Source organism: Ahaetulla prasina, chromosome 4 (genome assembly GCF_028640845.1).
Source record: "Ahaetulla prasina isolate Xishuangbanna chromosome 4, ASM2864084v1, whole genome shotgun sequence".
Taxonomy (NCBI): domain Eukaryota; kingdom Metazoa; phylum Chordata; class Lepidosauria; order Squamata; family Colubridae; genus Ahaetulla; species Ahaetulla prasina.
The window spans coordinates 17,586,403-17,611,934 of record NC_080542.1 but is presented as its reverse complement, the minus strand read 5'-3'; the positions used below and the strand labels follow the sequence as shown (position 1 = coordinate 17,611,934).

General features: G+C 44.1%; 2 protein-coding genes across 3 annotated transcripts in view; one reads left to right on the top strand and one right to left on the bottom strand.

Annotated features, from left to right (window-relative positions):
• PNP (purine nucleoside phosphorylase) overlaps window positions 1-2,140 on the bottom strand; it is a 37,281-nt gene extending 35,141 nt beyond the window's left edge. Inside the window, exon 1 of the mRNA XM_058182946.1 lies at window positions 2,029-2,140. Within this exon, the coding sequence (XP_058038929.1) occupies window positions 2,029-2,051 (23 nt within the window). The 5' untranslated portion in view covers window positions 2,052-2,140. The remainder of the gene's footprint in view (window positions 1-2,028) is intronic.
• Window positions 2,141-24,267: 22,127 nt separating this feature from the next.
• Window positions 24,268-25,532, top strand: part of PIP4P1 (phosphatidylinositol-4,5-bisphosphate 4-phosphatase 1) — a 52,236-nt gene continuing 50,971 nt past the window's right edge. Inside the window, exon 1 of one of the 2 annotated variants that reach the window (XM_058181073.1) lies at window positions 24,268-24,524. In XM_058181073.1, coding sequence (XP_058037056.1) covers window positions 24,380-24,524 — 145 coding nt within the window. In that variant the 5' untranslated portion in view covers window positions 24,268-24,379. The remainder of the gene's footprint in view (window positions 24,525-25,532) is intronic. The other variant, XM_058181072.1, reaches the window with a different exon arrangement.

The window sequence follows — 25,532 nt, the reverse complement described above, 5'->3', positions numbered from 1 at the left end:
GCATTTTAATTGAAATCAAACTTCATTTTAAAAAAAATGATCTGAGAAACCAGTGGTGATAAGGACCTGTTCAATTTTGAGGGAAATCTAATCTCATACAGAGTACTTTTTGTCCAAACTACATAAGCAAACTCTGGAAACTGCAATATTCTCGGGCTTTCCATTCCCAAACAGTGAGGGGGGAATAATAATTTCAGTTTTTACAGGCAGAACGATATAGAAACCACATCAAAACACGGTTTATGAGCGATCTGGAAACTGGAAGTCATAAAAATACATTCTCAGTCTCCTTTCACATTAAAAATGATTCAAGTTTTCTTTTGCCTCAAATTAGTTCAGAGAAAATTTTCAGTTTTCAATATGATGCATCATATTAACACACGCTTCAAACAGATGCTCACTTTTTCACTCATCCCTTGTTTCTTTCTTTGCATGTTCTAACTGCACATACTAGCAGCAAAGGCAAAAAGTCATTTCGGACATGAATTCAAATGCCTTCTTGAAAGCCAATTGGACACAAATGTACATAAACACCCTGAAGCAGATTGACAACAGCACAAATTTCCTTCATAGGTTGCAAAGAGCAGAAAAATCTTTTGCAATCTGGTGGGATCCTGATTGAAGTCCTAAAGGATTTGAGATCCTTTAGGACTTCAATTCCCAGAATTCCTAGCTAATCATGGCATACAGTGGGGAAGGTTTTAGGTGATGGAAGGCTAGGCAAAAACAATTCTGCTTCTCATACGTGGGAAATTTAAGCTACTTGCAACTTCAGCCTATCTTCTTTATGAATAAAGAAGCAGGTGGGATAAAATATGCAAATTAAATCTGGTACATAAAGGGTAATTCGGTCTAAAGAAGCTACATAACTGTTTCCATGCTACTTCAGGAATGTAATTGATCAATAACGGTAATGTACTTGCCATGATTTCCATCTCTTGTGCCCAGTTCTTAGACCCCTAAGCTGGATCCTTTCTCCTCTACCCAAAACCCCAAATGAGACCTCTTTTCCCACAGCTGAGGTTGGAGTTCAGCAGCAAAGAAGTAAGGAACCACAACAACCACCACAACAGGGGATGTCTGAAAAGAGGAGCTGGAGAACACCACCCTAAAAAGTAGGCAGGTTAAAATAATCCACTATTAAAATTGGGATCTAGTTTTAACTCTGGGCCTCCTGGTTCATGCGCTGCTTGGATGGAAAAGCTGCTGCTATTACTAAGATGATGGTAGTGATAATGAAAATAGCAGAGGATAGCAGACCGGAGGGGGGGCACCTTGATCTATTGGATGGGAGACCACCAGGAAAGGTCACAGTTGTAGTCTTACACCAATGTTTCTCAAGCTTGCCCACTTTATGTGGGGACTTCAACTCCCAGAATTCTGCAGCGGCTGGCTAGGGAATTCTGGGAGTTGAAATCCACACCATCTTAAAGTTTCCCAGGTTTGAGAAAGGTGGCCGAAGACTGAATTCAAAGAACACCAACTAAGGAACGAATAGGTAACCAAGCCAATTACACAAATCTGTCCTTACAGAGATCAGAGAGACTTGAGGTCGGGCGAGATTCCATAGAGCAGCCACCGCAATGGTATATAACAGCTATAATCTACCCAACCGCTCAGACTCTTCCGAGGATTATCCCCAGATTATTTACAAATTGTAAATTTGTAAAATCTTACAACATCAAAAGCAAAAGAGATTTTTTAAAAAATTAGGGGTTCCTTCTTCTCGAATTTCTCCCTTTAAAAAAAGGTGCTGAACAAACGTCCGCTGATGTTTCCAACCACCCCACCTCCCCAAAAGCCGGGACTCCTTAAAATCGCTTTCAACACCCCGAGGCCATCTAAACGAGTCGGATAACTATTCCGATCTGCGGCCGGGGATAATGGGAGTTGTAATCCAGACACACACAAACTAGAAGGCATTCATCGATGCAGATGGACCCTAATTGTTCCATCAAGGACTTTCCCGGCTCCCGCAGTCCACCTCCCTGGGGCAACCCGGTTCAGGGCAACGTTTCCCACGCTGACCTTTCTTCCCGCTGGTTGGCCATGGATGCGAGTCGGTGACTTTTTTTTTTTTCTTCACGCCGCTTTCGAAGGTTCCTCCAGGGAATCGAGTCGCTCTGCGGGAGAACGGAGGCTCGGCCGGCCTTCTAAACAAGAAAGAACGTGTCGTCATAATCACATCGGCCAATCGGGGGGCTCCCTGTGCCGGCAACAAAGGTTGCCCCGGGCGACCCCAGCGTTCTCGTCACACCAAAGAGTTACGCTCCGCCCACTTCATTCATGCTCCTCCGCAGGCGCTTCTGCCCCGCCCCCGTCCGCCCCCGCCTCCCCCAGACTGGAGGCGCGCTGAAGGAGGGGGCGGAGAGGAGGCGCACGTGCTGAAGCGTGGATTTGCTCTAGTGCGTCTCCTGGGCGCGTGCGGCCGGCGAGATTGCAAGCGCACGTGGGCGCCGGAGCTGCTGCTTCCTCCCTAAACCTTCTCCCGCTTCCAGAAATCCACGCCGGGATAATCTGGATAACACGCTCCATAATTCCAGACGCGGAACATTTGCCAGAGACGTGGGAAATTCCCCCCTTGGCTCACCACTTTTCCCCCTTCGCCTAACTTTCCTGGAAAACTTTCCGATTTTTTAATGTTTTTTTTTTTTTAAAAGTCGGTTTTATTTTTAGAGTGTCTGGCTGTGCTTATTGGTGGGGGGAGTGTGGGAGGAATCGGAAATGTTTTGCAGGCTGTCTGGGGAAAGGCGAGGTTCTTTTTCTATTCTTCCTCACTTCCCCATTGACTCCAATACTTATTTTTATTTTATTTATTTCGTCAAGCATGTATTTTATGACAGATACAAGTGTAAACGTAATTATAAATACATGAAAAGGATACCAATAAAAGGAAACATTAGGACAGGGATGGTAGGCAGGCTGGTGCGCTTATGCACGCCCCTTACAGACCTCTTAGGAATGGGGTGACGTCTATAGTAGACAGTCTTTAGATAAAGTTTTGGGGATTTGGGGATGAAACCACAGAGTCAGGTAGTGCATTCCAGGCGTTGACAACTCTTACTGAAGTCATATTTTCTGCAGTCTAGTTTGGATCGGTTTACCATGAGTTTGTATCTATTGTGTGCTCGTTTATTGTTTTGATTGAAGCTGAAGTAGTCATATACTAGGAGAATAAGATGAGATAAAACCAGAAAAGACAAGAAAACCTTTATTGTCACTTTTTTCTGTGAATACACTGGCACTGGTAGTGGGTTGCTACCAGTTCGCCCCGGATCCCGGGAACCGGTTGCAACGGGAGGCTCCGCCCACCTGTCTGGACGTCTCTGCACATGCGGAGAAGTGTTGTGCGTGCGTGCGCCCATGAGCAAACCAGTAGCGATGGGTTTTGAAACCCATCCCGATATATGTATGTATGTATGTATGTAGAACTAAGGAGAAATTTCCTGACAGTTAGAACAATCAATAAGTGGAACAAATAGCCAGAAGAAGTTGTGAATGCACTAACACTGGAAATTTTCAAGAAAATGTTGAATAGCCATTTGTCTGAAATGGTGTAGGGTTTTCTGCCTCGGCAGGGGGTTGGACTAGAAGAACTCCAAGGTTCTGACAGGTTCTGGAGAACCAGTAGCGGTAATTTTGAGTGGTTTGGAGAACCGGCAAATACCACCTCTGGCTGGCCCCAGAGTGGGAATGGAGTGGGAATGGAGATTTTGCAGTATCCTTCCCCTGCCATGCCCACCAAGCCATGCCCAGAGAACTGGTAGTAAAAAAAAATGGATTTCACCACATATGTGTGTGTGTGTGTGTGTGTGTATGTATGTATATGTATATGTATATATATATGTATTTGTTTTCTGAGGTTTTCGCGGGTGTTTGTATGTAGGTCTTTGGTAATTCGGGTTTTCTCCCATGTAAAATTGGAAGTGTCTTGGTGACGTTTCATTTGTCATCTTCAGGCTGGTGTATATTTATTTATTTATTATTTATTTATTTTTCACATTTATATACCGCCCTATCTCCCTAGGGACTCAGGGCAGTTCACAGGCACATAAAAATACATATAAATACGAACTAAAATAACAAATAAAAAACTTATTCCACATAGCCGAATTGTTAAAAACAATATAAATAATAAAACCCATTTAAAACCAGTAAATTTAAAATCTAATCCAGTCCTGCGCAGATGAATAAGTGTTTTAAGCTCACGACGGAAGGTTCGGAGGTCCGGAAGTTGACGAAGTCCTGGAGGGAGTTCGTTCCAGTGGGTGGGAGCCCCCACAGAGAAGGCCCTTCCCCTGGGTGTCGCCAGACGGCACTGCCTAGCTGACGGCACCCTGAGGAGTCCCTCTCTGTGAGAGCGCACGGGTCGGTGAGAGGTATTCGGTAGCAGTAGGCGGTCCCGTAAATAGCCCGGCCCTATGCCATGGAGCGCTTTAAAGATTGTTACCAAAACCTTGAAGCGCACCCGGAAGGCCACAGGTAGCCAGTGCAGTCTGCGCAGGATAGGTGTCACGCGGGAGCCACGAGGGGCTCCCTCTATCACCCGCGCAGCCGCATTCTGGACTAACTGAAGCCTCCGGATGCCCCTCAAGGGGAGCCCCATGTAGAGAGCATTGCAGTAATCCAGACGAGACGTCACGAGGGCGTGAGTGACCGTGCATAAGGCATCCCGGTCTAGAAAGGGGCGCAACTGGCGAACCTGGTGGAAAGCTCTCCTGGAGACGGCCGTCAAATGATCTTCAAAAGACAGCCGCTCATCCAGGAGGACGCCCAGGTTGCGCACCCTCTCCATCGGGGCCAATGACTCGCCCCCAACAGTCAGCCGTGGACTCAGCTGACTGTACCGGGATGCCGGCATCCACAGCCACTCCGTCTTGGAGGGATTGAGCTTGAGCCTGTTTCTCCCCATCCAGACCCGTACGGCTTCCAAACACCGGGACAGCACTTCGATAGCTTCGTTGGGGTGGCCCGGTGTGGAAAAGTACAGCTGGGTGTCATCAGCGTACAGCTGGTACCTCACACCGAAGCCACTGGTGATCTCATCCAGCGGCTTCATATAGATGTTGAACAGAAGGCGAGAATCGACCCCTGCGGCACCCCACAAGTGAGGCGCCTCGGGGCCGACCTCTGCCCCCCTGTCAACACCGTCTGCGACCGGTCGGAGAGATAGGAGGAGAACCACCGATAAACGGTGCCTCCCACTCCCAATCCCTCCAACCGGCGCAGCAGGATACCATGGTCGATGGTATCAAAAGCCGCTGAGAGGTCTAATAGGACCAGGGCAGAGGAACAACCCCTATCCCTGGCCCTCCAGAGATCATCCACCAACGCGACCAAAGCCGTCTCAGTGCTGTAGCCGGGCCGGAAACCGGACTGGAACGGGTCTAGATAGACAGTTTCATCCAGGTGCAGGGGAAACTGATATGCCACCATATTCTCTACAACCTTCGCCGGGCGGGTTGGAGACCGGACGATAATTACCTAAAACAGCCGGGTCCAGGGAGGGCTTCTTGAGGAGGGGCCTCACCACCGCCTCTTTCAAGGCGGCCGGAAAGACTCCCTCCAACAAGGAAGCACTCGTAATCGCCTGGAGCCAGCCTCGTGTCACCTCCTGAGTGGCCAGCACCAACCAGGAGGGGCACGGGTCCAGTAAACACGTGGTGGCATTCAACCTACCCAACAACCTGTCCATGTCCTCGGGAGCCACAGGGTCAAACTCATCCCAGACAATATCACCAAGACCACCCTCAGACACCCCATCTGAATCGCCGCAATTTTGGTCCAGACTGTCCCGAAGCTGAACGATTTTATCGTATAGATAACCGTTAAACTCCTCAGCACGTCCCTGCAACGGGTCATCCCGCTCCCCCTGGTGAAGGAGGGAACGGGTCACCCGAAACAGGGCGGCTGGGCGGTTATCTGCCGACGCAATGAGGGAGGAGGCGTAGCAACGCCTCGCTTCCCTCAGTGCCACTAGGTAGGTCCTAGTATAGGACCTAACTAGTGTCCGATCAGCCTCTGAACGGCTAGACCTCCAGGAGCTCTCTAGGCGTCTTCTCCGGCGTTTCATCCCCCTCAGCTCCTCGGAGAACCAAGGAGCCGGTTGGGATCTGCGCCGGGTCAGAGGCCGCAGAGGCACGACACGGTCTAAAGCCCCAGCCGCAGCCGGTTCCCAGGCTGCGGCTAGTTCCTCTGCCGTGCCGTAAGCCAGACCCTCAGGAAGTGGCCCAAGCTCCGTCCGGAACCTCTCCGGGTCCATCAGGCGCCTGGGACGGAACCAACGTAGTGGTTCCGTCTCCCTGCGGTGTTGAGTAGCGGTCAGAAAGTCCAGGCGAAGGAGAGAGTGATCTGACCATGACAAAGGTTCTGTGACTACATCTCTCAAGTCCAGATCCTTCAACCACTGACCAGAGATAAAAATAAGGTCCAGTGTGCCTCCCCCGATGTGAGTGGGGCCATCCACTACTTGAGTCAGGTCCAAGGCCGTCATGGAAGCCATGAACTCCCGAGCCACTGTCGACGAGCATATGACATATGTATGTAATGTATGTATGTCAGGGCTATGGTTTTCCCAGTTGCAATGTATGGCTGTGAAAGTTGGACCATAAGGAAGGCTGAGCACTAAAGAATTGAGGACTTTGAACTATGGTGCTGGAGAAGACTTCTGCGAGTCCCTTGGACTGTAAAGCGACCAAACCAGTCAGTCCTAGAGGAGATCAACCCTGACTGCTCTTTAGAAGGCCAGATCCTGAAGATGAAACTCAAATACTTTGGCCACCTAATGAGAAGGAAGGACTCACTGCAGAAGAGCCTAATGCTGGGAAAGATTGAGGGCAAAAGAAGAAGGGATGACAGAGAATGAGGTGACTAGATGGAGTCACTGAAGCAGTAGACATGAGCTTAAATTGACTCCAGAGGATGGTAGAGGACAGGAAGGCCTGGAGGAACATTGTCCATGGGGTTGCGATGGGTTGGACACGACTTCGCAACTAACAACAACAAAATATATGTATATGTGTCTTAGAGTTAAAAGTGACTTAGGAACGGTTCTTGTGCTTACCACCATTCTGTATCATGATTTGAGTATTTGGCAACCAGCATGCATTGTACAATGGTTGCAGCATCCAAAGGCCACATGATCTCCATCTGCAACTTTCCCAGCCATCTCTTGTTGAGCAAGTGGGGGATGGGGGAAGCCAGATTTGCTTAACAACCACAATGGTTGCTTAATTGCTTAGGACAAAAGAAAAAAAAAAGATTGTAAAATCAGACACAATGACTCACTTTGTCACTTCACTCACTTAAGGTCCCAATTGTGATTGTAAGGTGAGGAGTAGTTTTATGTTGATTTGATTTGGTTTATTACATTTGCTCTCTTCGTCCAATAGTTCCTTTTTTAAAAAAGCACAGTTATATGTGCTGCTTTGCAAAGAGATTTTTCCAGAGATTATAGCTCACATTCTCCCAAGACGTGATGAGTTAAAAGACAAAATGTTAAGAATGCACCTCAAATATCAGAGCTGACTCACACTGACTATAGACAAGCAATTGTGGGCCTGACTTTTCCCACATTGTGTTTGAACCCATCTATCCTCCTGGAGGTCAGGATGAGCTGAGTCAGCTGAAGAAAAGTTGAAATTGTACAAAGTGACAGGGTTCACATATCACATTAGAAAATTAGAAGAATGTCTGCGGGATTTGGGTTTTGCAGTCTAAAGAAAAAAATAATTAGGGGGTGACATGATAGCAGTATTCCAGTACTTGAGGGGCTGCCAAAAGAAGAGGGGGTCAATGGTTGGAAAGGAATCAAAGAAAGAAGCAACCTGGAATTAAGGAGAAACTTCCTAACAGTGAGGACAATTAACCAGTGGAACAGCTTCACTCCAGAAATCATGGGCGCTCCATCATTGGAGGTTATTAAGAAAAATCTAGACTTATCTGAAATATTATAGGTTCTCCTGCTTGAGCAGGGGGCTGGACTAGAAGACCTTCAAGGTCCCTTCCAGCTCATTCATTCATTCAACCCTGCTTAAACACTGTTTATTTACCGAATTACAACAGGCACAATGACTGATAGTGCAGATGTGGAAATGGCGAAGAACATCTGCCTTTTAGGATCAACCATCAACAGTAAAAGAGGACACGGTGGCTTAGTGGATAAGACGCTGAGCTTGTCAATCGAAATGTCGGCAGTTCAGCAATTTGAATCCCTACTGCCACATAACGAGATGAGCTCCCGTTACTTGTTCCAGCTTCTGCCAACCTAGCAGTTCGAAAGCACGAAAAAAATGCAAGTAGAAAAAATAGGGACCATCTTTGATGGGAAGCTAACAGCGTTCCGTGCGCCTTTAGCATTGAGTCATGCCGGCCACATGACCACAGAGACGTCTTCGGACAGCGCTGGCTCTTTGGCTTTGAAACGGAGATGAGCACTGCCCCCTAGAGTCAGGAACGACTAGCACGTATGTGCGAGGGGAACCTTTACCTATCAACAGTAAACGAACAAAGCAGTCAAGAAACTAGTACACTGCAGACTAATACTTGGTAGAGCCTCCATGAAGTCCTTGAAAAAAGGTATTCATATACAAGTAATCCTCAACTTACAACTATTCATTTAGTGACCATTGGAATTTACGATGGCACTGAAAAAAAATGACCTTACAAACAAAATGTTAAAAGAGTTGTGGTATTTATGTGGTTATTTACCAAGCACATCTAAATTGTATTAAAGTAACGAAAATATATTTACAATTCCCAAGGTGCATCACAACTTTTGAGCACCCCTAATGTTCGGAAACTGGAAGCTGAAAAATTTGACACAGTATCCCCATGTTCATATAATCAAAATTCGGATGCTTGGCAAACTGACTCATATTTATGATGATTGCAGTGTCCTGGGTTCATGTGATAACTTTTTGCTACCTTCAATGGGGAACCCAGATTCACTTAACAGCCCTGTTACTAACTTAACTGTAGTGATTCATCTAACAGCTGCGGCAAGTAAGGTCGTAAAATGGGACCTCATTTAATAACTGTCTCCCTTAGCAACAGAAATCTTGATTATCAGAAGGTTGCAAAAGGTGGTTGCATGACCCCAGAACACTGCAACCGTCATAAATACATGCCAGTTGCCAAGCATCCAAATTTTGAACTCATGACTATGGGAGTGCTACAATGGTCCTGGGAAAACAGGTATATTACTTTTTTCAGTGTCATTGTAACTTTGAACAGTCCCTAAATGAACTGCAGTAAGCCAAGAACTACCTTTATTTTCTTCCAGGATTTTTTGTTTGTTTCCCAAAAATACAGAAATAGGATTTCTTAGTGATGTCCTTGATAATTTCTAACATGGTCCAACCCTGTTTAGCTTTGCATGGCCAGCTGAAGTTGACTTTAGCTGCCGTCACCTAGCTGGGCAGTATTTGGAAGAATGGGCCATTAAAATCAACCAGGCCAGGCACCTCTGATACTGTAGTCCCATGACGTCAAACCTATGACACGCGCCAGAAGTGGCACGCAGAGCCATCTCTCCGGTCATGCCAGCCATTGCCCATTGCTCTTCCAGGTTCACGTCGGCCAGATGGTCTTCACATGCGTGGGAACACTGAAAACCGGAAGAGCAGCTCCCTGGCGTGCATGTGCATGCTGAGAAGCTGAGCTTCCGGTTTCCAGTACGCATGTTTTTCACGTGTGTATGCACACCAGAAACCGGACGACCAAGTGACCAGTGTGCACGTGGAGGCTGGAAACCGGAAGTTCAGCTCAGGAACTGCTCTTCTGGTTTTCAGCACTCACACACACACACACACACATGCACTCCCGTTACGGCACTCGGTGCCAAAAAGGTTCGCCAACATTGGTGTAGTCCATACTTAAGATCACAGCACACTGGCAGTTGCCCAAAACAAGGTTGAGTTGCAACCCAGACTCAACAACCAAAGGAAAAAAATCAAAGTGGCGTAAGACGGTGTAGATGTTGTAAGGTTTTGTTTATCTCCTGTAGTTACCTACCTGCAATTAAAGATTTACCCTAGGGCTCCATTTTAGCTGGTTGGATCACTGGTGCCTATCGCACACATCCATGACAGGATCCAAGGCTACCAGATACATCAAGAGTTGAATCAGTGGATAATGGGAGTGTGTGGTTTTATCAGCTGCTTAGCAAGTCAGGCTTAGCAGGATATTGGAAGAGGATGATGGATTTTTTTCACACCCTGGAAGCAGCAGCAGGTATCTCCTGCTCAGAAAGAGGTTGGCTATCGGTTGTGTGCCTTGACAGTCAACGATGTCCTGAGAATAATACATGATACTGACTCATTGCAGCCTCCCAAGGACCCCACTATGATCCTGCATGGTATCTCAAGATACATCGTGAGTTGGAGGACTAATCTTCTCACATGGGTCAACAAAAGGAGCATCCAGGGCAACCCTGTTGTCAGTCACGCGGAACTCTGATCTGTCTGGACAAGTCGTGGAGGAAACGCCTCTTGAAAATGGTAGGTGGGGCAGGGCAGTAGAGTTTAAGGAAGAGTGATGTCAGTCCTCCCACGTTAGGACAGGATAGGAAACAGGCACTGCAAGGGCTACTGGAACTTTTACCGTTCTAGAACCGCGTTCAACCTCAACAATTTTAGATTGTGTATATTTCAGCTCCCAGAATTCCCCAGTCGGTATGCTGGGGCACACACAAACTTCTATAGCAAGATTATAACGGAGCAAAATTGAGCTGCAAGTTTTTTTCAGGCTTATTATCATTTATTGTCATCATCGTTAGGGTTTGTCAGCCAGATGTTTGGATTGGATTCGGCATTTTTGTTGTTGTTATTATTAATAATAATCTCTTTTAGTCATTAAACATGAAACTCAGTCAACTGGACATTTAAAAATGTGTCACCAATACCATTGACTAGTGCTAATGGTTGATACAGTTTGCTGCCAGCGTCCTAGATATCAACCAAGTATCTTCTTAAAATGTACGAAGTTCCGAGTAGCACAGTTTTTTGCAGTTCCGCTGGTGTAATTACAGGGAGCTGCAATTTCTTGATGTGTTTTGTAAAATACTTGGGAATGGTACCAAGTGCCCCGATGACAATGGGTATCACTGTTATATGTTTCATCCATAACCATGTAGTTTCGATGGCCAGGTCGCGATATTTCGTGATTTTTTTCCCAGTTCTTTTTCTTCGACTCTAGTGTCTTTTGGTACAGCAATATTATTATGATTATGATTTACTTTATTCATTAAACATGAAACTCAGTCAACTGAACATTCAAAAATGCATCATAAATACCATTGACTGGTGCTAATGGTTGATACAGGTTGCTGCCAGCCTCCTAGGTATCAACCAAGTACTTTCTTAAGAAGTACGTGTTCCAATTAGTGCAGTTTTTTGAAGTTCTGCTGGTGTTATTGCAGTAAGCTGCAATTTGTTGATGTATCTTATAAAATTCTTGGACATGGTACCAAGTGCCCCGATGACAATGGATATCACTGTTACATATTTCATCCATAGCTGTGTAGTTTCGATGGCCAGGTCACGCTATTTCATGATTTTTTCCAGTTCTTTTTCTTCGACTCTGGCATCTCCTGTACCACGATGTCAATAAATTGTACATTTCGGTTTTCCACAACTGTGATATCTGGTGTTGTGGAAACCCGAAAGGTACAATTATGATTATTATTATTATCATCATCATCTTAGTAATGTACAATAGAAAAAATGTGGCTTGCAAGTTATTTGAGGCAGGAGCCAGCACTAAATGATGTGGTTGTTAAGCAAGACCATGATGGACTTACAACCTCGCCAGTGGTTGTAGTCAGCCAGTTCTATCTGGATTGTGTGAACCGGTAGCAGTGGCTGCGGGAGGCTCCGTCCACCCACCCAGATGTAATCACATCCCAATTTTGACACTGTGTGCATGTGCGGAAGGCCCTGCCCACGCACGCTGACATTAGCGAACCGGTAGCGAAGATAAGTGAATACCACCTGCGAACCTCACTCTCACTGTGGTTGTGACTGCAGATGATAAGTGAGACATCCTGCAATTGCAACTTGTGATTTTACTGAAGGCTTCTCAATGGGTCTTGCCTGGGATGGACATTGATGCCCACATCTTGGGCAAATATGGTCATTAGTCACTTTTTTCTAATACGACTTCTATTGTTTTATCAACGTATGAAATACAAAGAAAAATAAAAATAGGAAATTAAGGGAAGGAAAAAGAAAGGGAGAAGAAAATATGAGGTACCAGGGAAGAAAAAAAAACCCCACTGACTTAGACTCTTTTTAGCACATTACAAGATAACATTATCACCTCAACTTTTTACTTTCACACATTAGTGTATGACTAGCCATTTCTGTAACAACAAATCCCACTAATCCGCATAACCTGTTTCATATATTTTTTTCACCACAAGCACAAAATGCAGGAGTGATATCCAAATAAAAAACATAAATATATTCTCTTCTTTGAATAGGACAATCCATTTAACCATTTCTGCTTTATCTTCCTTGCTGTTGAAATAATACATCTTTCTAGGTACACTTAATAATCTTTATAAACTATATCCATTCGTATTAAGAAAATGCACTGTATTCTTTCAGATTCTTTAAAGCATTTTAATCTTTCATTTAAAAACATTTCTAAAATCACAACAATCATTTACATCTTTTTTTTAAAAAAAAATTCCTCTTAACCTAGTCACTTTTTTCAGAGATGTTGTAACGTTGGTCGCTAAACACACTGTCCTAAGTCAAGGACTAGAAAGATGGGGCTAGTTAGAAGATGGGGCAGGGCAGGTTGGAGCAGATGGGAGAACTTTACCAGGAAGAAACCAACCATGATCTGATATGGGGGTCAATCAATGTTTGATGACCCCCTTATCAGATGGATCGCAGTCAGCAAGATTGCACTCTCAGGTGCTATATTCAGTTTGGTATCTTATTTATTTTATTACAGTGCAGAAAGCTAAGTCAATAAAAGATAGGCGATCAGGGATTGGAGGCAGGGAAGGAAAAGAACAGTTCGGGTTGTACACAACAGGCCCACGTGCACAACTGCCTTTCCAAAGAGCAAACAATTTCACGTTGCTTGATTGCGTCCAACGTGTCCCTCGAAAGGCACTCAGAGGGCGTTTCATGCTAACTGGGCTGCCAAGCCAATAACCATGTGCCATGGTGGCAAGAGGTCTCTGACATTTGGGGTCAAAGGAAATATTGCTCCCTGAATTGACTCTGGGCTGCTTACGCAAGCGTCGTTGCAGACACACATTGCAAAGAACCGGCCCGGTCGAGCTTCTTATCTTCCTCCGTTTGTACATTTGCAAAAGACTTGACATTTCTACTCATGCAACTCCAAGGGATCAAGTGAGGTACTAATACCACTCTATAAAGCCTTAGTAAGACCACACCTAGAGTACTGCATCCAGTTTTGGTCACCACACTATAAAAAAAGATGTTGAGACTCCAGAAAAAGTGCAGAGAAGAGCAACCAAAATGATTAGGGAACTGGAAGCTAAAATATACGATGAACGGTTACAGGAACTGGTCATGGCTAGTCTCGTGAAGAAAGCCCAAGGGAAATATGATAGCAATGTTCCAGTACTTGAGGGGCTGCCACAGAGAGGAGGTGGGGGGTCCAAGCTATTTTCCAAAGTACCTGAAGGCCAGACAAGGAATAATGGATGGAAACTGACCAAGGAGAGATTCAACCTGGAAATAAGGAGAACTTTTCTGACAGTGAGAACAATCAACCAATGGAATAGAAGTTGCCTTCAGAAGTTGTGGGGGCTTCATCACTGGAGGCTTTCAAAAAGAGATTGGACTGCCATTTGTCAGAAATGGTATCCTGCTTGGGTACGTGGTTGGACTAGATGACTTACAAGATCCCTTCCAACTCAGTTAATCTTTAAGAGGGGCGATGGAGTTCATCATCCTTCTTTTTAACGAAACTATGAAGGGACCCCAAATCAGGAGTCTGGCGGCATTTTCTCCAAATCTTAAAAGGCATAAACTTTGTTCAGTAATGGTTCATGAATGAAGGCAAATATACAGGTCCCAGGATAGTGCTGCAGAATCCAATCTGAGTCGGTCACTGGGACCAGAGGTTTACCCAAAGTTGGTAAAACCAGAGTGTCAGGGTTCCAAGCAGGGGTGAAATGCTCCTGGTTTGGACCGGATTGGCTGATCCGGCAGCGATGGCGGCGGGTGGTTCAGAGAACTGGTAGCAAAAATCCGTAGGGGCCTTGCCCATGCCCACCCAATCGCCTAGTCGCCCGCTTGCCCGCTTGCCGCTTCTTTCCAGCTTGCTCGCTTTTCGCACCTGAATGGTAGGAATAGGTAGTAAAAAATGCTTTAAAAGGTAAAAAATAAGGCACTGACGATCACACACCACAGCTGTGATCATTGGAGCCTCTTTTTTTACCTTTTAAAAGCATTTTTTACTACCTATTTGCCCAAATAGGTAATTAAAAAATGTATTTTAAAAAGTAAAAAAAAAGGCTCCGACGATCACAGCTGTGGTGCGGGATTGTTGGAACCTTTTTTTTTTAGTTTTTTAAAGCATTTTTTTTTACTACCTACTTGCTCGAATAGGTAGTAAAAAAATGCTTTAAAAAAGTTTTTAAAAAGGCTCCGATGATTGCGCGGCACAGCTGATTACACACCCCTCATGCACTGTTCTACATACTTTCCTTCCCATGCTTCCTTTTGCCGTGCACTGCATGTGTGCACACATGCACCTGACATTTGATGCATGGTGCACAGTGTGAATGTACGCACGCAATGCACGTTTGGTGCGCACAGCGCATGCGCAGCCATCAAACCTGTAATAAACCAGTTCAGATTTCACTACTAGTTCCAAGTAACACACCCAACACCCACAGAGGTTTACTCTTTTTCTGGAGGCAACTGGACTTTCTTGGAGTTTTTTGGAAGACATTTTGCTTCTCATCCATGAAGTTTCTTCAGCTCTGACAGGATAGTGGGGGATGGAAGAAGACTACAGGAACCAGGAGAGCTACTCAGGTGACCCTGAGGACACAGATAAACCTCCAAGTGCTTCAATGATCCTCTAAAACAGCGGTTCTCAACCTGTGGGTCGCGACCCCGTTGGGAGTCAAATGGCGATTTGCCAGGGGTCGCCTAAGACCATCAGAAATATGGGAAGTATACTTGCAAGTCGAAGAATCGCGCTCCAATGGTTGACTCCACAAGCCAGCTGCAGGCTCTTCAAATCGCTAGCCGAATTAAAAAAGAGAGAAATCTTTGCTCTGATGTCTCCCTCTCAAGCCAGCTGCAATCACTCCCAATCGCTAGCCTAATCTGGCTTCAAGCGCGATAAACTTAATAGGGGAGGAGTCTCCGCTTTAATGCCTCCGTCCTTGAGGCAATCGCAAGCAGTTCAGTTCGCTAGCCAATACGACTTCAGGTGTGATAAATTCAAAACGAAAATAATTTTACGGTTGGGGTCGCCCCATCGTGGGGAATTGTATTAGAGGTCGCTACATCGTGGGGAATTGTATTAAAGGGGTCGCAGCACTATAAAGGTTGAGAACCACTGCTCTAAAAGGATGCAAATGACCAGCTGCCTTCAAGGAATTTAAATCCTTCCATTCCCCACTATCTGGTCAGAGATGAAGAAGCTTCTTGGATGAGAAGGGGTCCTTGGTATTTTCTCTGAGCTTGCTTGTTTTACTTGCAGATGTTGCATTACCCAAACTAGATAACATCATCAGTGCTAGTAAGGAATGGGGTTTACCCTTAGTTTACATTCTAGTCAATGCTTTGTCAATTACATTCTAGACAAATGCTTTGTCAATGTAGTTGGGGTTGCACTGATGCCTGATGGCTCTTTGGCAGATATTGAGGTATTGTTTACTTGATTGGTGGTCTGATATTAACCTTGGAGTTAATCTATGCTTATTTGGGTGCCCATGGAGAAGTGCTTGGGTCTTTTGGTTCCCTTTTCAGCTGGCTTGATTATCTCTTTTGCATAAAAACAAAATAAGAGTTGGAAGGGACCTTGGAGGTCTTCTACTCAACCCCCTGCTCAAGCAGGAAACCCTATATCAATTCAGACAAATGGTTGTCCAACCTCTTCTTTTAAAATGTACAGTATTGAAGCATTTACAACTTCTGGAGGCAAGTTGATCAACTGATAATTGTTCTAACTGTTCTAATATTCTAATCTATAAATAATTGTTGATGCCTATATGTCTATTGATGGCTAATTTGTCAGATTTAATAATGTTAATTTTAAAACATATGGACATAGCTCTTCAGAGCAGAAGAAGCTTCTTGCATGAGAAATGAAACATCTTCAAAGACAAAACAAGGAAGTCCAGTTGCCTCCAGAAAAAGCACCTTTGGGACAACCATGACCTGGATGACTTGAGAATCTCTACAGACCAGAGGTTTAATTCTTCCAAGCCCCTCCATGGTCTCTCATTTTGGAGAGAGAGAGAAGTTCCCTAAGGATGGGCTCCAGCACAAATCTGAAAGCCTGCAAGAATAAACCTCGGGTCCCGGTGACGAACTCAGATTGAACCCTGGGGTAGTGGTTCAGCTTATCAGATGCATAGAGGGGCTGGACCACCATTTCTCAACCTTGGCAGCTGGAAGATGTCTGGACTTCAATCCCCGGAATTCCCTAGCCAGCCATGCAGATTGGGAAATCCTGGGAGTTGAAGTCGAGATATCTTCCAACTGCCCAAGCTGGGAAACAGTGGGCTAGACTGATGTAGGATTTAAAATCTGGAGAAAGATGGGAGAGAAAGAAGGTGAAGGCCAGCTGGTTATGGAGATGTGACAGGTCACAAGGATGTTATCCATCAATAATTCCAATGTATTAAAATCTAATGTGCGTATTGACACCTTCAGAGATAGCCAAAAATATTTTGATGTATGTGAGATCCACAATTTCTCCCTTAACTGCGCTGGTCAAGTTTCTTTTTTTCCAAGATGGCTACTACCAGATTATTCTGGATGGTTGAAACACTCTGATAAATTTTTGTCCTTGCTTTGACTTCTGATGTTAAACTTGCCTCCAGGGATTCTTTTGGCACAAAACTTGGCTTGTTGGTTTGACGTAGAATCCAAAAGAGCAATACTAGCATATTATGGCATATATTCCATCAGAGTGTTGTACTTGTACTGTACTGCCTACCTGTACTGTAGTCACTCAAATCCAAAGGTAATTCTATCAATTAAGCATCTTTGTTAAAATAAATGCATTGAGCCTGATTATAGATATTAATGAGGGTGAAGGCTCGTTCTTTGAGCTTGTGGGTTGGTTTCCAAACATTTTGTTACTAGGCTTGGAAACATCTTCAGCAGAGTTTAAGGGATATCAATGTCAGTGTTCTTCTGTTTATAGGAAGGTAATATCAGGTCAGGGTCATTGAGAGATGAAATTGGTTGAGGGTCAGAGCTGTCTCTGGTTGGCTGTACAAGTGATTTGGATTCTGAGGGATTCGTAGGCTAGTTGTAGCTCAATGTCAGTGGCGAAATGCTACCGGTTCCACCGGTTCAGGTGGATGAACAGCTACTGGTTCATCTGAACCAGTTCCAAGGATCAGCTGTGCTGCGTGATTTATATTCGCTAGAAAGCAGGAACTCCTGCTTTCTAGCGAATCTAAATCACGTGGCACAGCAGTTCCCCCCACTTGCTGTTCTACTTTATTTGTTAAGCTTCCTTTTTCCATGCGAAGCATGTGTTTGGCACGCACTGCGCATGTGCATGCAGCATGCTTTGGGTGCACTGTTCATGCGCGCACGCACTGCGCAATTGGCACACACACCGCGTGTGCAGGTAGTGAACTGGTGGCAATCCATGGAGGATTTCACCACTGGCCAATGTGTGTCTGTTGATGGAATAGTTTGTAGAGTGGTAGGTGTAGCATGGCAGGTGGTAGCATAACCAATGATTTTTGTGTTGCTCCAACTGAATTGGTGCTGCTTGGTGTGGGTAGAGATTAAGGATTTGGGATGATGACGTTTGACTGCCAGCCAGTGTTTGTGGATCCAAGTTTTTAATTGCTGTGATAGATATTAATCTTATAATATGTTCTAGATCAGGGGTCTCCAACCTTGGCAACTTTAAGACTTGTGGACTTCAACTCCCAGAATTCTCTTCAATTCTGGGAGTTGAAGTCCACAAGTCTTAAAGTTGCCAAGGTTGGAGACCCCTGTTCTATATGGAAGTTGTAGATTTATGTGGGAATCTGTAAGCTTCCTGTATCACATGAAGTTCCTCTGTCCATTGAGATAGGTGCAGGATGGGAATAAACATAGGCAATTTTCAGGTTTCTTCTTGTTTTGGCAGAGCCAGAGAGTTTATTTTTCTTTTGACTAACCATAGATACATGTCCACCCACATTAATGATAATTAATGCTAAATGCTAAAACATTTAGATAGGGCTGGGAAAGTTTTATTCTTTTTCTTGAATTTACTGCTTTTTATAAAGTGATAAAACTACTGTAATACTGAATAAAATTAAAATCAGTTTATTGATTTAGTCTTCTACACTAGTCCTAGTTTCTCATGTCGCCCCTTGGGGAAATTAATTGCTTACCCCTGATATAATGGATATAACAAGGAAATTGTTAAGAAGAGAAACAAAATCTACCAGCATCTTCAAAATCTTGCTGAAGGCGAAGAATATGGAAAAAAGAAAATCTGAAATTTATTTATATAAAGTATTTGCCTCATACAGTTTTCTCGCGTAATTACTCCCAGAATTCCTAACAAAGAGACCCCAACTTTTTAATTCAATTTAACTGGAGAGCATCAAAGATTTAAACCATTTGGCTTCTGTAGCTTCTAAGCATATCATGTCAATTAACAAATCAAGAATGGCTTTTCAGTAACACAGTACCAAACAGTATTTCAAAAAGTAGGTAAGGTCAGGGATTTTAAAATAAAATAAAATTCAATTTTCATTAAAATGTAATCTAATTTAATGTAAATTAATTATGTCAGGCTGGTACGATTATTCCTGATCCATGTAGTTATTTCCTTCTATCATATAAAAAAAAATACAACTCATGGGCATTTTTTAGATAGGATCCTTTGTGGGACCATGTGCTCCCTCTTCTCTCTGGAACATAGTTATATAATTAGTTTCCATAAATCTCAAGGCAAAGAACATTTCAAACTGTTCTCTAAACAAGGGACCTATTTAAGGGTAATAAGCATTCCTTCTTCATGATTTACTGAAACACTATATATATATAGTATGACTTGCATTTCCCCGGTAATGTAATTAATGATCTGCAGGAATTACCCTTCTCCAGTTCCTCTCCCGGAGAGTTAATTCAGGGAAACTGATAAGTACAGAGCCTCACTGCATTCTGCTCACTATCATTACAAACATGTGACATGAGCAATACAGGTAGTCCTCGACTTATGACACAATTGAGCCTTACATTTCTGAGGCATTTGATGAGTGAGTTTTGCCGTTTTGTGACCTTTCTTGCCACAGTCATTGTCAATCACTGCAGTTGTCAAGTTAGTAACATAGTTAAGTGAATCTGGATTTCTCACTGACTTTGCTTTTCAGAAAGTCCCAAAAGGTGATCACATTCATTCATTCATTCATTGACTACGTATTAGATAATGCATATAAGTATAAGCATGAACTGAATACATAAAATGGATACGAATAAAAGGGAACATTAGGGCTGGGACGGTAGGCATGCTGGTGCTCTTATGCACACCCCTTACAGACCTCTTAGGAATGGGGTGAGGTCAACGGTAGCCAGTCTAAGGTTAAAATTTTGGGCGTTTTGGGATAAAACCACGAAGTCAGGTAGTGCATTTCAGGCATTGACCACTCTATTGCAGAAGTCATATTTTTTGCAATTGAGTTTGGAGCGGTTCACTTTAAGTTTGTATCTATTGTGTGCTCGTGTATTGTAGTGGTTGAAGCTGAAATAGTCATTGACGGATAGGACACAGTAGCAGATGATTTTATGAGCTATGCTTAGGTCATAATGAAGGCGGCGTAGTTCTAAATTTTCTAAGCATGACCCTGGGACACTGCAGCCGTCAAAAATAGGCGCCACTTGCCAAGCATCTGAATTTTGATTGGATGCCACAATGGTCGGCATTCACTCAAAATGGTCGTAAATCACTTTTTTCAGCACCATTCTAACTCTAAATCAAGGGTGTCAAACTCACAGCCTGCGGACTGCTTAGATCTGGCCCGCAAGGTAGTCCTGGAAACAGTGAAGGACTGGCTCACGGTGTCTCTGTCATAGAAAATGGAGCTCAGGAGGGCCGCGGGCAGCCTTCCCAAGCTGTTTTCACTGGCAGAGGGTTGCAGGAAGCCGTCATAGGCGAAAATGGAGCTTGGGAGCCTGTTTTCGCTAGCAGAGCACTTGGGCCACCACAGGCGCCAACATGAGTGACGTTGAGTTGGCCACAGCTATCCTGACAACGCTCACCCCAGCCCCCTCAAGGTCAAACACAACCCTGATGCAGCCCTCAATAAAATTGAGTCTGACACCCCTGCTCTAAATGGTCACTAAATGAACTGTTGTAAATCAAGGACTATCTGTATAAGAATTTATAACAAAAATGTGTGCTGCCTAACGAGTCATGAACATTCTGCATAGAGCCAATGAGAAATAGGGATAGATAATTCTCTGGGATTATCTGATAAACCTCAAACTGGTTAGAAATTAGGATTTAAGACTAATGAGTCACACTAGACTTTTTTAGCCTGGTTGGGGATGGTGGGAGCTGTCATCTTGTACATTAAGAGATCACCACAGTATGGATAGCTGGTCTAGTGTCTCTTTCCCGTGATCACAGAAAACCCTTCTCTAAGTAAAACGTGGGGTTTTCATTTCTAACTTTTCCTGCATGTTCTGAAAAACGCTTAAGGTTAACAATTTTGTTCAGTAATAGAGTTGGAAGGGACCTTGGAGGTCATCTAGTCCAACCCCCTGCCCACACAGGAGACCTGTACTAGGGATTCAAACCGCTGAACTGCCAACCTTTCTGATCGGCAAGCTCAGTGTCTTAGCCACTGAGCCACCTAGTCTCTCTCTCTCTCTCTCTCTCTCTCTCTCTCTCTCTCTTTTTGATCTCTCTTGAGGACACATGACCCAAATAAACAGGGAAGTCAGAACTGGTGACAGCTTCTCTGCAAATTAGTGCCACACGCTTGTCAATTTATGAATGTTAAAACTAAAGAGCCCAATTATTTAATACCACAGAAGGGAGTAAACCCTCTGGTATGTGGACAGAAATTAAGCACTATATAGCAGTAGCTGAAATACAAGATATCATGCTATTTCCAATCAATATTACTATGGTTGGGAAAGAGTTGGGAAAACCCCTTCCACCAGAGATAAGAATACAGTATCATTATCCATTGCTACACACAGTCAATATATTAGCTGTTATGAGGTCAACAGATCCAGGCAAACAATTTACTGTACTTTGGGAACACATACCTGGGAAAGTAAGATTCAATTCTTGTTTCTTAGGGGGGAAAAATAGAGGCAGTGTCTTTTTAATAATTCCTTCTGTGTGAGATTTCATAATCCAAAATTAACAAAAAGTAGCACTCCCCCCCCCCCCAGTTTTGTACGCCACCCAAATCCACTGGAATTGAGCAGTCAATCAATTTGTTCCGTTAGTGATAAATACAACGTTCTGCATTCAGGAACAAATACAAAACAGGCTTAGTTAAACCATGAGTCATGTCGAAGCAGCCAAAATGTAATCTTGGACTACATCAAGAGAAATGCTATATCAGCATCACAGAAAATGATAGTCCAGCTCTATGCTGGACTGGTCAGCCCACATCTATAATACATGCAGTCCTCGATGTACAAGTTAATTAAGTGACCGTTTAAAGTTACAACAGCACTGAAAAACGTGCCTTACGATCATTATTCACAGTTATGACCTTTGCAGCATCCCTATCATCATGTGATCAAAATTCAGATGCTTGGCAACTGGTTCATATTTATGACTGTTGTTGGGGCCCTTTTGCGACCTTCTGACAAGCAAAGTCTATGAGGAAGCGAGATTCACTTCACAACCACAGAGGGGCCTCTGTGGCTCAGACTGCTAATGCAGTCTGTTATTAACAACAGCTGCTTGCAATTACTGCAGGTTCTAGTCCCACCAGGCCCAAGGTTGACTCAGCCTTCCATCCTTTATAAGGTAGGTAAAATGAGGACCCAGATTGTTGGGGGCAATAAATTGACTTTGTATATAAATATACAAATAGGATGAAGACTATTGCTAACATAATGTAAGCCGCCCTGAGTCTTCGGAGAAGGGCGGGATATAAATGCAAATTTAAAAAAAACAAAAAACAACCAGGTTACAAAATTATCAACTGCAGTGATTTGCTTAACAATCACAATAAGAAAAATCGTAAGATGGGGCAGAACTCAACAACATAAATATTGGGCTACATTGCAGTCGTAAGTTGAGGACTACCTGCATTGTGTCCAGTTCTGGTTGCCCCAGTACCAAAGGACAGATAAGGAATTGGAAAACACGCGAGGAAGAGCAAGAAGGATACTAAAGGCTTGCAGTTAAATCCTACCAATCTAATTAATTAATTGTAATTTAATCAATTGCAGTGAAATCCTACCAATCTAAATAGAATAGAATAGAATTTTTTATTGGCCCAGTGGGATTGGACATACAAGGAATTTGTCTTAGTGCCTATGCTCTCAGTGTACATAAAAGAAAAGAAAATTCTTCATCAAGAATTCTAAGGTACAACACTTAATGATAGTCATAGGGTACAAATGATTAATTGTAATTTATTCAATTGCAGTTAAATCCTATCAATCTAATTAATTGCAATTTAACCAACTGCCATTAAATACTATCAAATTAATCGCAATTTAACCAACTGCCATTAAATACTATCAAATTAATTGCAATTTAACCAACTGCAGTTAAATCCTATCAAATTAATTGCAATTTAATCAACTGCAGTTAAATCCTACCCATCTAATTAATTAATTGCAATTTAACCAATCACACTTAAATCCTACCAATCCTCCTATAGCCCCAGCGTTTTTGAAACTGGGCCACTTTAAGATAGGTGGGTTTCAGTTCCCAGAATTCCCCAGTCATTTTCACCAATGGTTGGGGGAATTCTGGAAGCCGAAGTCCACACATCTTAAGTGTTGTAAGTGTTGTACAGATGAAGATATCTTTTCTTTTATGTACACTGAGAGCATACGCACCAAGACAAATTCCTTGCGTATCCAATCACACTTGGCCAATAAAGATTTCTTTTCTATTCTATTCTATTCTATTCTATTCTATTCTATTCTATTCTATTCTATTCTATTCTATTCTATTCTATTCTATTCTATTCTATTCTATTCTATTCTATTCTTCCTTCCTTTCTTAAGATTTATATTGACTGTTTCCCTATGACTATCATTAAGGGTTCTACCTTATGTATCTTTTCTTTTTAGGTACACTGAGAGCATGTGCACCAAGACAAATTCCTTGCGTGTCCAATCACACTTGGCCAATAAAAATTCTATTCTATTCTATTTGAAAAGCATTGGGCTAAAGAAGCTTCATAGGCTTATGCTGGAGAAGAAAAGACACAAAAAGCTTTTCCTGGCTTCCTTTTTTTTTTCCTGGACTAAGTCCCCCGTGGCTTTCCATGCGCGAAATGGAGCACGTGGCGCGAGTGGATTGCTACCTCTCTTTCCTCTTTAAATTTAAGTTTCGAACTTTGGGGCAGCATCTTCACGGGGACCGTCAATCATGAGCGGGGCGCTCTCCAGAAAACGTAGAGCGATTGGTAGGAGAAGCAATGGGAAACTTCGACCCGCCCAATGGGAGACCAGACGTTCCCTCACGTCAGCTCCAGGATGGCTCCTAGGATCGTACTATGGAATAGCGGAAGAGCTAAGCCAATCAGCATCCACGGTTCACTATCACGTGAGTTACAACTCTTTAAACGCCGGGCCCACCTGAGAGAGAGAGAGGGGGGGGAGTAATAGCCAATTAGGATCGAAAGGATGATTCGGGACAAACTGGGAGCTGCCTGCAGGAAGCAGCCAGTAAGGACATGCAGAAGAGAGTCACGGGACGAGGGGGTGGGCCTGCGAAAGAACGAGCAGGACTCGCGTCCAATGGAAGGGAGCGGACGACATGTCGTCACAGCTTCTCCCGACCAATCGGGATCGCAGCACCCGCTATCGCCACCGGTTTCTGGTCACGTGACGGGGACCGAGCCCTTTCCTTGCAGCCGATAGGATGAGGCCGTCATGTAAAAAGAGCAATCCGGGAGCGAGGGGGGCGGGGGTGTGCGCGCTACGGAAGCCGAAAGAGACGCGGGGCGGTTACAGGTGCAGCAGTAGCCGCAGCGGCAATGGCTGCGGATGGTGAACGCTCCCCTCTCCTGCCAGCCGACCCTGGCGATGGGAGCGGCCTCGGTTCCGGAGGCGTGGTGGGGCCGGCGGGTCTGGGGTCGGGACCCACCTCGGCTGCTACGGGAAAACCCAACCCGCCACAGGGTGAGCCGCCTTAATATTCCTGGGAGGGCCGCTGAGAAAGGAAAGGCGGTGGGCGGGGTCGAGGAGTGGAGGGGGCATAGACAAGAGTATCCTAGAGAGGAGAGGTCGTCAAGCCAGAGGGCGTGGCTTGTGCGGGGGGGCGTGGCTCGGTAGGGGGTAGAATTCAAATTGGGTACCCCATCATAAAGAGCGCTGCATCTCAAGCCCTTTTGGTAGAGGACCCCTACATTGGGTGGGGGTGGGAGCTTGCTGTCCCCTAAGCCCAGGGGTCTCCAACCTTGGCAAATTTAAGACTTGTGGCACTTCAACTCCCAGAATTCCTCTGGCTGAGGAATTCTGGGAGTTGAAGTCCACAAGTCTTAAAGTTGCCAAGCTTGGAGACCCCTGCCCTAGATATTTTTTGATATTACTAGTCTGGTTCCAACCAAATGCTTTTCTCAAAGGAAGGCTCATCAGAATTGCTAAGAGCTGCCAGTCCTAAGATGTAGATCAAACCAAGAAATCAATTCCAAGACCAAAACTCCTCTTTTTTTTTAAAAAAAAATAAAGATTCTCTGTAATAACCAATCCTAACAAAATAGGAATTGGGGATGTTCTTTATTGGCCAAGTATGATTGGTACGCCCAAGGTATTTGTCTCTGGTGCATAAACTCTCAGTGTACATACAAACAACAAAGTGATAAATCATAGATCATAAATCATAAGATACAACCATTGATCATGAGATACAACGGTAAATCGTAAGATACAAACAAGTGATAAATCATAAGATACCAATAGAAGAAGGTAGGAAAGATGAGAAGACGAGAAGGATAATAGCAATACAGCCCTATTAAATGGGTAAATATCCTTAGCCATTAGACAGTGCTGTGGGAATTAGGTGATTAGCAGATTGATGGAATGTGGGGGGGACGACTATCTTTGTGTCTACTTGTTTTGGCATGCAATGCCCTACAGTGGCATCCTGAGTGGAGAGTTCAAACAGTTTAGGATGTGAGGGGCCTGTAG